Source organism: Biomphalaria glabrata, chromosome 5 (assembly GCF_947242115.1).
Source record: "Biomphalaria glabrata chromosome 5, xgBioGlab47.1, whole genome shotgun sequence".
NCBI classification, from domain to species: Eukaryota; Metazoa; Mollusca; class Gastropoda; family Planorbidae; genus Biomphalaria; species Biomphalaria glabrata.
Genome location: NC_074715.1, coordinates 30,937,932 through 30,951,172, shown reverse-complemented (window position 1 = coordinate 30,951,172; position 13,241 = coordinate 30,937,932). Strand labels below are relative to the sequence as shown.

General features: G+C 31.6%; 1 protein-coding gene across 1 annotated transcript in view; it reads left to right on the top strand.

Annotated features, from left to right (window-relative positions):
* The first annotated feature begins 2,718 nt into the window (after positions 1-2,718).
* Positions 2,719-13,241, top strand: part of LOC106078895 (transmembrane 9 superfamily member 4-like) — an 11,901-nt gene continuing 1,378 nt past the window's right edge. Inside the window, exons 1-20 of the mRNA XM_013239963.2 lie at positions 2,719-2,871; positions 5,553-5,663; positions 5,923-6,025; positions 6,135-6,178; positions 6,284-6,417; positions 6,734-6,833; positions 7,503-7,555; positions 7,705-7,746; positions 7,899-7,987; positions 8,155-8,307; positions 8,708-8,778; positions 9,050-9,182; positions 9,368-9,449; positions 9,760-9,835; positions 9,955-10,038; positions 10,306-10,401; positions 11,808-11,887; positions 12,013-12,076; positions 12,189-12,308; positions 12,436-12,525. Coding sequence (XP_013095417.2) covers positions 2,860-2,871; positions 5,553-5,663; positions 5,923-6,025; positions 6,135-6,178; positions 6,284-6,417; positions 6,734-6,833; positions 7,503-7,555; positions 7,705-7,746; positions 7,899-7,987; positions 8,155-8,307; positions 8,708-8,778; positions 9,050-9,182; positions 9,368-9,449; positions 9,760-9,835; positions 9,955-10,038; positions 10,306-10,401; positions 11,808-11,887; positions 12,013-12,076; positions 12,189-12,308; positions 12,436-12,525 — 1,737 coding nt within the window. The 5' untranslated portion in view covers positions 2,719-2,859. The remainder of the gene's footprint in view (positions 2,872-5,552; positions 5,664-5,922; positions 6,026-6,134; positions 6,179-6,283; positions 6,418-6,733; positions 6,834-7,502; positions 7,556-7,704; positions 7,747-7,898; positions 7,988-8,154; positions 8,308-8,707; positions 8,779-9,049; positions 9,183-9,367; positions 9,450-9,759; positions 9,836-9,954; positions 10,039-10,305; positions 10,402-11,807; positions 11,888-12,012; positions 12,077-12,188; positions 12,309-12,435; positions 12,526-13,241) is intronic.

Below are 13,241 nucleotides of genomic sequence, written 5' to 3'. Positions count from 1 at the left end.
TTATATAAAACAGGGGCTTTTAAACTACCCCCCCTTTTTTTTGGCTACACTGTAGAATTCGGTGACTTTATTTTGCTTTAGTTTAATATAGAAGAGGGGTTTAATTTTAATAACAAAACTCGCTGTAGTGGTAGTTTTAAACTAGAAAACCCTCTGGATGGGGTTTTAAACCCAGTAGGCCTACTTGATTTTTTAAATTTTTTTTTTGTCGAATGCTTTTTTTATTTTAATTAATTTCTTAGCGAATACTTTATTTTAACAGAATAGGCCTACATATTAATGAAAAAGAGTTTTAAGTTTCCACCCTCATAACTTTAAGACTTTTTATAATATAGTCTAATATAATTCTCTGTAATATTAAAGTTTCTCGGTCAAAGATTTTTTTTTAGCTTTACAAAAAGCTAAGGCTAATTTTTGAGGACTAAAATTGTAATAACTTCCCTTACAATTAACTCAGCAAAATAAAATTGATATCAATGGAAAACATTTCTCAGACGCTCTATCTATAGGTAGGTTCCATTGCATTATGCATATGATTTTTAAATCGAAATACCTAATATCACCAACAACAAAAAAAAGTTGAAGAAAAAAGTCACAAAATTCCACCCCTTCTGACGGTAGGGGGATAGAACCCCGAAACCCTTACGTACCCGGCTACGCCCATGACATTTTATATAGAGGCCATGGGCGTAGCCAGGGGGGGGTTGGGGGTTCAACCCCCCCCCCCCGAAATGTTGGAATTTAGTGACTGATCTTATGCTTTAATTTTGTTTATTTTAGGTGAGATTTTAATACTAAACCATCACTTGCCCTAGCACAGCCAAAGGGGTTTTGAGTTTAAAACCCCCTACCAGGGGTTTTGAGTTTGAAACTCCCTACCCCCTTAAAACCCCCTACCAGGGAGTTTTGAGTTTTAAAACCCCTATTAGGGGGTTTTAAGTTTAAAATCCCCTACTTGGGGTTTTGAGTTTAAACCCCCCTACCAAATGTTTTGAGTTTTAAAACCCCTACCAGGGGGTTTTAAGTTTAAAACCCCCTACCAGGGGGTTTTGAGTTTGAAACCCACTACCATGGGTTTTGAGTTTAGAACCCCCTACCATTTAAATCCCCCTCTTCTATAAAACAAAAAAAAATGCAAACGACAATCCCCAAATTCCAAGAGCACATCTAAGTAAGATTTTAAACCTCTCTCCAAAATTTACGATAAACCCCTCTTCAATATAAAAAAGCAAATTACACACTCAAAATTGTATGAGCGTAGCCAAAAGGGTTTTGAGTTTAAACCCCTCTTCAGCTGGGTTTGAACCTAAAAATATCTCTTCAATATAAAAAAAAAGCAAATTACACACTCTAAAATCTATGGGCGTAGCCAAAGGGGTTTTGAGTTTAAACCCCACAACAACGGGTTGAAGCTAAAAAACATCTTCAATGTTAAAAAAAAGCAAATTACGCACTCAAAATGCTTTGACCGTTGCCAAAGGGGGTTTTGAGTTTAAATTTCCCTTCAGATGGGTTTAATGTAAAAAAAAAAATACCTCTTTAATATAAAAAAAAAGCAAATTACACACTAAAATTCTTTGAGCGTAGCCTAGCCAATGGGGGTTTTGAGTTTCAACCCCTCTCCTCCAGATGTCTTTTTTAAAAGCTTAAAACCCCTCAAGATAGTTTTGAATTCAAAATCCACCTACAGAGCGTTTTAAGGTTGAAAGCCTTTCTCTTCAATATTATTTCTTAAGCAAACTACAGTCACCAAATTCTATGACCATAGCTAAATGTGGTTTTGAATAAAAGATAAAACAACAACTCCAGATATATTTTAGTTTAAAACCCTCCAACAGATAATTTCGACGATAAAACTTCACTTTTCGATATAACATCTAAAGCAAAATAGTCAGCTAATTCCAAGATCGTAGTCAAGAGAAGTTACACATGTCTACCAGTGGCTGGGCTTCATTAATAAAGTGCAATGAATAGTCATCTGCCGAAATTGAAAAGCACTAAATGTGGCTCTACAAAGATGGCTAAGACTGATGTTAGGAGTCAGTTGTAGAGATCGGGTCTAAATCAAGGAAATCCTATGCCGAAGTGGGAGTCGACCCTTTAGTAAGGTTGTGACAGAGCGTCGAATGAGGTTTGCGGGACTTGTTCTCCGACAAAATGAATTATGCATAATAAGAGTTGCGATGACATCCTAGAACAATTTGGCGCCATACTTTCATGGAGGTCCTCAGAGCAGGTGGGAAGAGGCTTCAGACATTGCCAGTGACAGATTTTTGTGGAAGCAGCTTGCCAGCAAATGCGCCGAACGGCGCAGGAGGGTCTCAATAAGAATAGCACATTAGGTTTTTGAAATAAAACTTTTTAATAACAAAATAATGCACTGTAGATACCTCAGAATATGCATTTAGTTGGCTTTCAAGGCTATTCAAGGGCACAATAAACGTTCTTCCAAAAGAATGAAGGTCAGAATGTAATAGAGATTAATTATGTACACACACACTCATACAAACATATATAATTTTTTTCGGCGCCCCCCCCCCCCGAAAATAAATCCTGGCTACGCCCATGATAGAGGCCTATATGTTACGTATATATGCATGTATGTAGGCCTCAAATATATATAGGCCTAATATATAATATATAGTCTAATATCTTTTGATTAATTACAAATCTAGGTCGATGTGAATTAGTTTAACTACTGAGCTATGGAAATAGCACATTAAGTTGGAATGATTGAAAGTGTGTCTTGTACACAGTAGGCTTACACACTTTACACAATATAATCTAATAATTGTGCACTTGGCGAAATATGCCGATAAATACCGATCGTGACGTCACGTATTCCACGTTTGAAACAAGATGGCGTCCTTGGTAAGCAAATTATTGTTTATTATTGTTAAGTTTTCTTTGTTTATTACCGAAATTGAAATTGCATAGTTTCTTGCAAGGTTTTATAGTTTTACAAGAGTCATAGAGTGATCTAGATAGATAGGCTTAGTTAGCATCTAAACTATACTGTACATAGAATAGATATCTAGATTATTAAATTTATAAAATTCTAATCTTTATTATTAGACTATTACTATTAGATCTATCTAGTATTAGACTACTGTACTGTAACTGTACACTGACTACTTACTTTTAATTATTAAATAAAATAACTTTTAGATCTATGTAATAAATAATATAATAATTATATAAATTAAATTAGTCTAATATAGAATCTAGATTTAGAAGATAGATCTAATTATAATATATATAGACCTAGATTAGATGAAATTTAGAATTATAATTATAGATCTAGAGACTAGAGTCTAGACTAGAGTTAGAGTACTGTAACTGTTAGAGTAATCTAGACATACTAGATGATCTAGATCTAGATATCTAGATCTAGATGTCTATAAATTATGTAACTATAGACTCTATATATAGATATCTAGAGACAGAAGACTCTGAAGAGATCTAGAAAAATTGGTACCGAAAAATTAATCTAGTCACTACTAAGTCAGTCTAGTCTAGGACTAGACTCTAGATTTAGATGTAGAATCTAGATCTAATTTACTAATTACTATTCAGTGTATTCAGTATTTTAATTCTGAAGTCTCAGTCTACAGACTACAGAGTATTCACATTATTCACAGGGAATCACATTCAACTTGATTCAACTCAATGTGAATGTCATTATTTCATTATTCTGTAAAACTTTCCATCAAAGGCTACTTCTAGAGTCTAGAATGCTAGTCCTAGTCCTAGATCTGATTTCTAGATCTAATCTATCTAGCTAGATCTAGTGAGTTTAGTCTTAACTCAGTCAGAGTCTCTAGATCTAGAACTAGACTAGAGACTAGATTAACTAGATCTATATTATAATAGAGTGTTACTACTACTAGAGTTAGACTAGATCTAGATCTAGATCTAGTAAGTAAGAGTGTCACTAGTCACCTAGATTTAGACCTAGTAGTAGTGAAGCCTAGTGTGTCTGTCTAGAGTCTAGAGACACTAGAGTATGGTAGAAAAGTCTTACAAAATACAAGTAGATCTAAATATAGATCTCTCTCTCTCTCTCTCTCTCTCTCTCTTTCTCTCTCTCTCTCTGTATATATATATATATATATATATATATATATATATATATATAAATATATAAATAATATAATTATAATATAGATTATAGATCATCTAGATCTAGTTACTTTCTAGTACTAGTTAGTTTATATTTATTCCGGACATTATGTGAATCCATACAACTTGCTGTGGTCATTACATCTTTATTTTTATATTTAATATGAAACTAACTAGCATGCTGTATTAGTGTATAATACGATAATGTGCGTGTCCATTTTCCAATGATTCTGACCCGATTTCCTTCCATTTAGCTGTCTTTTTATGTAAGAAAAAAGAAATTCAAATTTGTAAGTCAGGCTGTTGTTTTTTCCTATGTTACTAGGATGACTTTACCTCTTCCTATGGTTAAGACTGTATTTTTTGGTTGGCTAAGTCTATGCCTGGCAATATTTATTCTGTTTTATCAGCTGATTTATTTGATTCATAAGCCAAGTTGTTTGATTCCATACAAATAAAAAGTTAATATGGTGTTTGTATTAAATTACGACTTTCTTACCAAAATTTATTTCAAACAGTCAGTTTTAAACATCAATGTTAATGATCTTATATATATTATATTTTTGTTTGTTTGTTATTGTTTTTTATAGAGAATAAATGGGCAAATGTTTGGAGTGAGCTTGATACATTGAATGAAGTTAAATGCCTGGATCTAGACCTACTAGATAGATCTAGATTTATATAGAGAGAATATAGAGGATTCAGCTATTTAGGCAAGAATGGCCATCCTAGCCCGTAATATACTACAAAAGATCATCTGTATTAGAAATTTATTAAATGAATAAACAAAAAACACAAACATTCAACACACATCTAATCATGCAAACATAAAAAAAGTCTATCCTAGTGACCTAATTTTGGTAGAATAAGTGTTGTCATATTTTTATTTTTTTGTGTTCATATTTATGTATAATTTGAAAACATCTTAATGATCTCATGTGAGGGGCTATGCCTGGGGATCTTAAAATTTAGTTAATATCAATATAGAATTAAAATCTGAGTTTATTGATGCCAAAATTTAAAGACTGTTTGAAATAAATTTTGGTGTTTGGAATCAAATAATGTGTGACAAAATTTGTTTGAATTATATGAATTAAATTATAATAACAAATATCGGTACGGGTGCAAATATAAGTAGTCATCCTTAATCTCCTTAAACTAAAGAAGATTTTGATACTTCATTTTCTTTTCTATGTCAAACCATTATCAAATAATGCGCTGTCAAAGTCAAACTTACCTACCCTAGTCACTCTAGACTCTAGTTACACACTGGCCCTGTGACTAACATTATAGTATTTACAGATACAGTATCATACTGTTCGTGCTACTGTAAATGAAATGGCTCCCTTTCTTAAGAGAACTAGTAGGACCAGAGTATTATACTTGTTATAATTGAGTAGTTTTTAGATATCATGTGAACATTTCTACAGATGTACATTGTGGCAGCAGCATTGTTCTTTTGTAACAGTCTAGTCTTGGGATTTTACTTACCTGGTGTGGCACCAATTGAATTCAAGCCTCATGATGTTGTTGAAGTCAAGGTAAATGTAACACATAGAAATCTGTGTATCATTTTTCTTGTAGAATTTTTCAAGTAGATGAAAAACAAGCTCAATCAATTTAATGTGTTTATTAAAATTGTTATGAAAATCAATGTTTACTTTTGTGATGCAGTACTTTTACAATATCTTTTTTCAGAAGCTATTAGCATAATATTTATGACATGATATTAGAATGAATTTTTAAACTTATACTTGGTTTTATATTTTTAAATTCCTTATTTTTTTGTATATACTTTAGGCTGTAAAACTGACTAGTATTAAAACACAGCTTCCATATGAATATTATGCCTTGCCATTTTGCAAGCCCACAAAAGGAGTTGTGTACAAGGCTGAGAATTTAGGTTAGTGGAATATCTTACCCCCCCCTTTTTTTTTTTCTGAAAATTTGGTAGAAAAACATAATTATCTTTTAATGGAAATGTTCACTTTTTTTTTCTTTCTGTCTACTAGGTGAAGTATTGAGAGGAGATCGTATTGTCAGTACTCCATATGAGGTAATAAAAACATGACTTGATAGCAAATTGTAAAGCTAATGATTTTTTTTCCAACCTCCATTTCTGTAGCAAGTCTAGACTCTTGATATTGTTTTGTTTGCTCAGGTGAGAATGGAGGAGAACATCAAATGCAGGGTTCTCTGTCAAGATGAAAAGAATGACTTTGTCACAGTTTCAATGGATAAGGAAAAAAGTAAAGATCTGGCTGACAAAATATTACATGACTACTATGTGCACTTGTAAGTTGTTTTTTTTTTCATTTTATTCTGTGTTTATTATTTGTGTGCTAAGTAGTTCACTAACTCTGTTATGTACAATTACATCTAATCTCAAGATACTTGCAAATGTATTCATTATTTTAACCCTAACATTTGTTAACACTTACAAGTAATTCAATTCCTTTGTATCAGTAAATGTATTAGTTATTTTAGCCTTAACATTTGTTAACACAAGTAATTCAATTCCTTTGTATCAGTAAATGCTTTATGTAAGTTTTGTTTTTTTACATTTCCTAAGGAAGCATAAACTCTAGTGATACGATGTTTTCTGTTTCAGAATCGTTGATAACCTCCCTTGTGCAACACCTCTTACTATGCCAGATGGTCAAACTATTTATGAACATGGGTATAAACTTGGTGTGGTGTCAGGAAAAGAAGTTAGTATTAATGTATAGCATGCTTATGTTTCCAAAAAGAACATTCAGATCAATCTTTTTTTTTTTTTTTTTTTTTTAGCCTGCCATATGTTTGTTTAATGAGTTTTCATTAATCTTTTATGAATAAACTTGTTAGAATCTTATTTCTTTAACTAGTATAATTTTGCCTGTAAATAATTTATCAGTTAGTAAAATAGTGGCCTTAATTGTTTGCTGGGCATCATGAGAGATTTTCTTATTAACTGAAATCAATAGTCTTAAAATGATTTTGATTTCATTTAGATAGTTGCAAAGATTAGTCTATTTTTCTCATAGTAGGAAATGCATTTGGAAATCTCTGTACTTTAAAAAAATATGTCACATTTTTCATTTTCTTTTACTGTTTAATTCCCCCCCCCCCCTCCCACCTCCAAAAAAAATAAAGAAAGAAGCTTCTTATTTAAGACAATTATTCTTCGCTTTATTGTTTTTTTCTGGACATTCCCCTCGAATGGGGCCATGTCCATCCTGTCATCTTGATTGTTCAACAAATTTCCTTCATATCTGCTTTGGTCTCCCAAACTTTTCTTTTCCAGTTCAGAGCTGCCTTGCAAAATGTTCATTTGTTCTTTGTATTGTATGTCCAAGACTTGATCTTCTTTGTTCTAATACCTGACATTACTGTTTCAGGCTTATTTGCACAATCATCTGAATCTGATTCTCTTGTATCACAAACGGGAAGAGTAAGTTGAACTAATTCATTGATCGAAATACAGTTTTGAAGAACAAAATTAATTTCATTCTTGGTACTTCTATATAAATATACTATTTACAATTTTGCCAAAGTTTCCAAATTTGACATTTATATTTATATATATATATATTTTTTTAGTGGAGCTAACAGAGTGGTTGGATTTAAAGTTAAACCCCAGAGGTAACATTATGTTGATACTATTAGATACTATTAGATACTTTTTGTTCAACAGTTTTCTTACTTTCTGCTTACTTAAAGAAAAAAAAAAGTGAACTTAAAATAAAAAAAAAAAATTGATTTACTTTAAAGTTTTTTTGCTTGGTTATATACAGTTATGCAAAAGGAGAAATTACTTTTGATCCCAAAGAGGGAAAGTGTGAATTTGCAGCTTCTAAAAACCCCCAGAAAATCAATGATGATGGTAATTTTGTTTTTATTAATTTATTTTTGTGACAATCTTTAATAGTGCTAGTGAGTCATACATCAATTAGATAGCACCAATGACCCATAGATCATTGATATATTTTTTTAAAATTAATTATTACTAGTACAATTTCATCTCATTTGGTGTTTATTTTTTATATGCAGCACCAACAGAGGTTTTGTTCACATATTCAGTGGAGTGGGAGAACAGTGATATCGGATGGGCTTCAAGATGGGACATCTACCTGGCTATGAGTGATGTGCAGATACATTGGTTCTCTATCATCAATTCTGTCGTTGTTGTTTTCTTTCTTTCTGGTAAGTCTGTCTACCAATAGAAAACTTTGCAGAAAAATGCAGTATATTTTTTTTTGCTTTTGTAAGGTTGAAGAAATCAATACTATTTGTGAAAGTAAATGTTGAATAGTCTTTTGGTTTTATTTGGTTTAAAAAAAAGAGAACTTGCTTCATTTTATGTTTAAATATTTAAATTTTGTATTTTTCAGGTTGTCTCAATGCTAGAAGTGATAATATAAACGACCATTCATTATTAATATTATAGAAGCTTGAAAATGTATATCTTTGTTTGAACATTATATTCTTTTTTGAAAGTATCGAAAGCTTGCATCTCTTTATTGGGAACCAATTTTTATTTCTGATTAGATTAACACTTGCCTATCTGATGAGCACTTGATAAAACAAAGAAATTTTTTTACAGGTATATTAACTATGATCATGGTGAGGACTCTTAGACGAGATATTGCTCAATATAACAAAGATGATGATTTGGTAAATGTTTATCTTACGTAATAATTTTTTTTTATATTACTAACAACCAAATAGCTTTTTGCTGAAATTTTACATTTATCTCCCTATTTTAAAAAAGGCATGAACAACTAGATTTATGTTGTATTATAAAAATGAAAATGGTGTTCTAGAATTACATACTTCTGTGGTATAAAACAAGAGGTAGCTTACATGTGCAGCTTGGTAAATGTAGAGATCTAAAGTAAAATAAATGGATGCTCATTTCTTGACTTTATTTCTGTTCATGGAACAGGATGAAACAGTTGAAGAAACAGGATGGAAGCTGGTTCACGGGGATGTTTTCCGCCCACCACGGTTTTCCAAACTACTTACATCTTTAATTGGTGCAGGCATACAGATTTTTTTCATGGCATTGATTACAATTTGTGAGTATCTTACATACTCCATTGTCCTGAGTTTGTTTTGTAATAGACAACATTTTGTTCTGATCTGGTATTGTAGCTTCTTTGACAGATTTAAAAAGCACTCTTTATTTTAATCAGTGATCACTCTAGTCAATTGTATATTTTGTGCTAACCTTGCTCTCTCTCTCATGTCCTCTGTTCTTCAGTTTTTGCTATGTTGGGAATGTTATCACCATCTGCTAGAGGCTCTCTCATGACAGTTGGAATATTTCTCTACATGTTTATGGGGTAAGGGTTATCAGTAGTTATACAGGTGCCAATCATGTTACAATATTACATCTTACAAGCACCATAAAAAAAAAAATCTAAATAAAAAAAAATTATCAATCACATTTGTGATGGAAGCTTTTTGTAAAAAGTCATTATATCATATACGTTAAACGAGAACCTTTTTAGTTTTTATTTTCTGCATTGTCATCAAATGTTGTTCTTTAAAATAGTTATTTTGCATTGTTCTTATCTACATAGTTGAACCATTATGTTTTAATTATTTTTATTTATGTCTATTGAATTAAACATTTTACATTCCATGTTTCAGTTTGTTTGCTGGCTATTTTTCTGCTCGTCTTTACAAAACAATGAAAGGCTTGCAGTGGAAGAAAGCTGCATTTCAAGTAAGTGATCTCAATCCATCTCAAGTATTGGAACCTAGTCTTAGGTGAGCTCTCTGTACATTGCCATAAATAGAAGACTAGTACATTATGTGACTCAATCCATGTTATGTTACTTGCAGACAGCAACAGTGTACCCTGCCATCATGTTTGGAGTGAGTTTGTTGCTCAACTTTTTCATCTGGGGCAAACATTCATCTGGAGCTGTGAGTATTTGTTTCTGTGATAGTCAGTTATAGTACTAGGGTTAACATGAACATCTCTTTTTAATTAAGATTATAATAAAATGTATTAATTTATTAGTGAGAACTTTCTAATGATGGAAGTAGTCTGTTTTCTAATGAAAAGTATCCTGTAATGTTCAGTCAATAATTGTCAGTTTGCTTATTTAAACAATCACCCTCCTTTTTTTGTTAATACTCTATAGTAAATATTCATTACATTAATTACTTTTGGTTTTGTTTATTTGACAGGTTCCATTCACAACAATGCTTGCTCTCTTGTGTATGTGGTTTGGTATCTCACTACCATTGGTCTTCATGGGCTTTTACTTTGGATTCAGAAAACAGGTAGAGTCTCATTGTATTAAAGATAGACAAACTTTATATTAATAAAATTGTGGTGAGATTTTTAGAATTATTCTTGAAGAGACCACCTAAATAATTACTAAGTTTGTTTGGCTGCATGTTAAATTTTAGCATTACCTTTGTACTGTTTGCAAGATTTCCGTGCAAATTACTTACTATTTGAAATATAAATGTAGGCTCTGGAATAAACAGCACATTGACTTAGTTATTTTCGCGCATTCTATTCCATGAGATAGTTAATAAATGGAAAATCTATTTTATAATGATCCATTGATGCTTTTTCAATTGTGACCTTAAATGCAATTTTTTTGTACCAATGTGCGAATCTATGAATGAAGCTTGATTTATTAATGAAGAAGCCTGTGAACCTTTTAATAAGACTTACTTCCCCTGAAGATTTTCATTTAAAAGTGGTATAAAAGAGATTTTCCATTTATTAACTAACTCATGGAATAGAATACTGATTCAAATTTCAGTTGTAAGTTTAAAAAAAAAAAAGAACTACTTTTATAGCGCGCAGTTTTCATATATCCTCATTAGGCTATACTCTTGACAACAATCTAAATTACAATAAATAGAGCCCCGACATAGATCTAGAATCTAGATTTAGGTTTAATTGTATTAAACAATTTGAACAAAATTTAATTTTATAATCCATTAGAAGAATAGTTTATCTTCTAATAGCTTAGTGGTGCAGATTTATTAATTATGTAAGCAGTAGTTTCACATCAAGAAGTGAGTGAATCTGATGTATATGCCCAAATATGCCTTGACACACCTAGATGGTAGTTTAAGTGTAAATGATACAACACAACGTTATACCATTTAAAGTATAACAAAAGAAACATGTTCATATGACGTTAAGTCTGTTTATAATTTTAATTAAATATTATTGTAAAATTTGCAATAACATTTGAATAAATAAACATTGGGATTTTACATTTGAGTAAAAATCAATAAAAGTAGGTAATCAGCTCACTGTAGTAGTTCAACCAAAAAAAAAACAACTAGCAATAGTGTTCATTGGAACATATTTCAAGAAAGTTGATGGGATGGGTGACTCCTGAGCTACCGCACTAGGTCCCACAGACACTGTATTAGGAGGTTTCCATGCTGATCTTAGGTGATCATTTAACGCTACTATACTTATTCCAGAAGAGTTAGAAGAGTCTTATCAAAGACAACGTGTTGCACTGTTTGCTTTTATGTGAAAAATAACGCCAAATTTTAAAAATTTCTTTAGGCGATCAAAAGAATATGGCTTGAATATATTTCTCATCCATTGGTGAATTTGATGGGGGCTGCCTCTGATTTTGTGTGGCAACACAAACTCTCTTTGTAATCTTGTTAACATTATGTAGTTGTTACATATCTAATTCTACTCTTAGGCTTATGAGCATCCAGTACGTACAAATCAGATTCCTAGACAAGTACCTGAACAGACCTGGTACATGAACCCTTTCCTTGGGTAAGTGTAAATGTTTATCAATAATATGTAGATTTATCAATAATATGTTCTGTTAGTTATTTTAGCTTGAATTGATTAACACTAATCTGGATGACTGAGCATGACATTTTTTTTGTTGTTGGCAGAACTTTGATGGCTGGCATTTTACCTTTTGGAGCCATGTTTATTGAACTCTTTTTTATTTTTACTGTAAGTCCCTTTTATACAGTAATAGTCAATTTACAATTGAACTGAACATTATAATTCATATCTTAGCTTTCTTTACAACTAATGATTTATTTTAAATCTTTCTTTCTTCTAGGCCATATGGGAAAACCAGTACTACTATTTGTTTGGCTTCTTGTTTCTAGTTTTCATCATATTGGTTGTGTCTGTCTCTCAGATTGCTGTTGTCATGGTATATTTCCAGCTGTGTGGGGAGGTAGGTTTCAATTTAGTCTTAAGGATTTTATTTCCTAGAAAAAGACAATGTTGAAAGTCTAATATGTCTACTAGAGTTACCTAGAGTATGCATGTAACTCTAAAACAATGTTAAACTGTTTCTTTAGGATTATCACTGGTGGTGGAGAACATTTGTGGTGTCTGGTGGATCAGCTGTCTATGTGTTTGCTTACTCAGTCTTCTATTTCATCACCAAGGTGAGTCCCACAGAACCTGATGGTAGTCTTTTTCTTTTCTGATCCACGTTTTGAATCACTTGAATGGTTCATATAGTTTCATTTTTTTTTTTACAATAATAATGAATAAGGACTGTTGGGATAGGAAATCAAATATAAATTTCTTTTTCATCTCTGATATTACCTTTTTTTTCTCAATGACTATTTATAACACTGAAGTATAAATTGTCTTGTAATACATTTAATTTCCAACGAAAAATTATATAACTAGTCTATGTTTTAATAACATAAAAACAGTATGACATATATAAATAGGCATATGTGATAAAAATTGTGTGAAAAATAATTCTGATGGTTTAAGAAAAAATTAGGGTTTTCAAGTCAGCTGCATGCCAAAAAATAAAAAAAGAATCTGTAAAGACATTCTTTACACAATTTGTCAAGATAACCAGACCCAACATATGTCTAAAGCTAACCTATTAAGATGTCTGCAATTCAACCTCAAGACCAGTGCTATCAATGTAAATACAGAATCATGCAGCATGAGAGATAGTGTTCTGCCATGATAATTACAGAAACTAAGAGGTCGAGGTGGCCTTAGACAGAAGAAAAAACAACAACTTTGTCATAAAGCTGCCATAATAAGGAAACATTTGCATGCATAAACAAAATCTGCCTGTGAAGAATTGGTCTGATAATTTACAATGGATTCTTCTCTCATTGCATTGTCTCTGAAG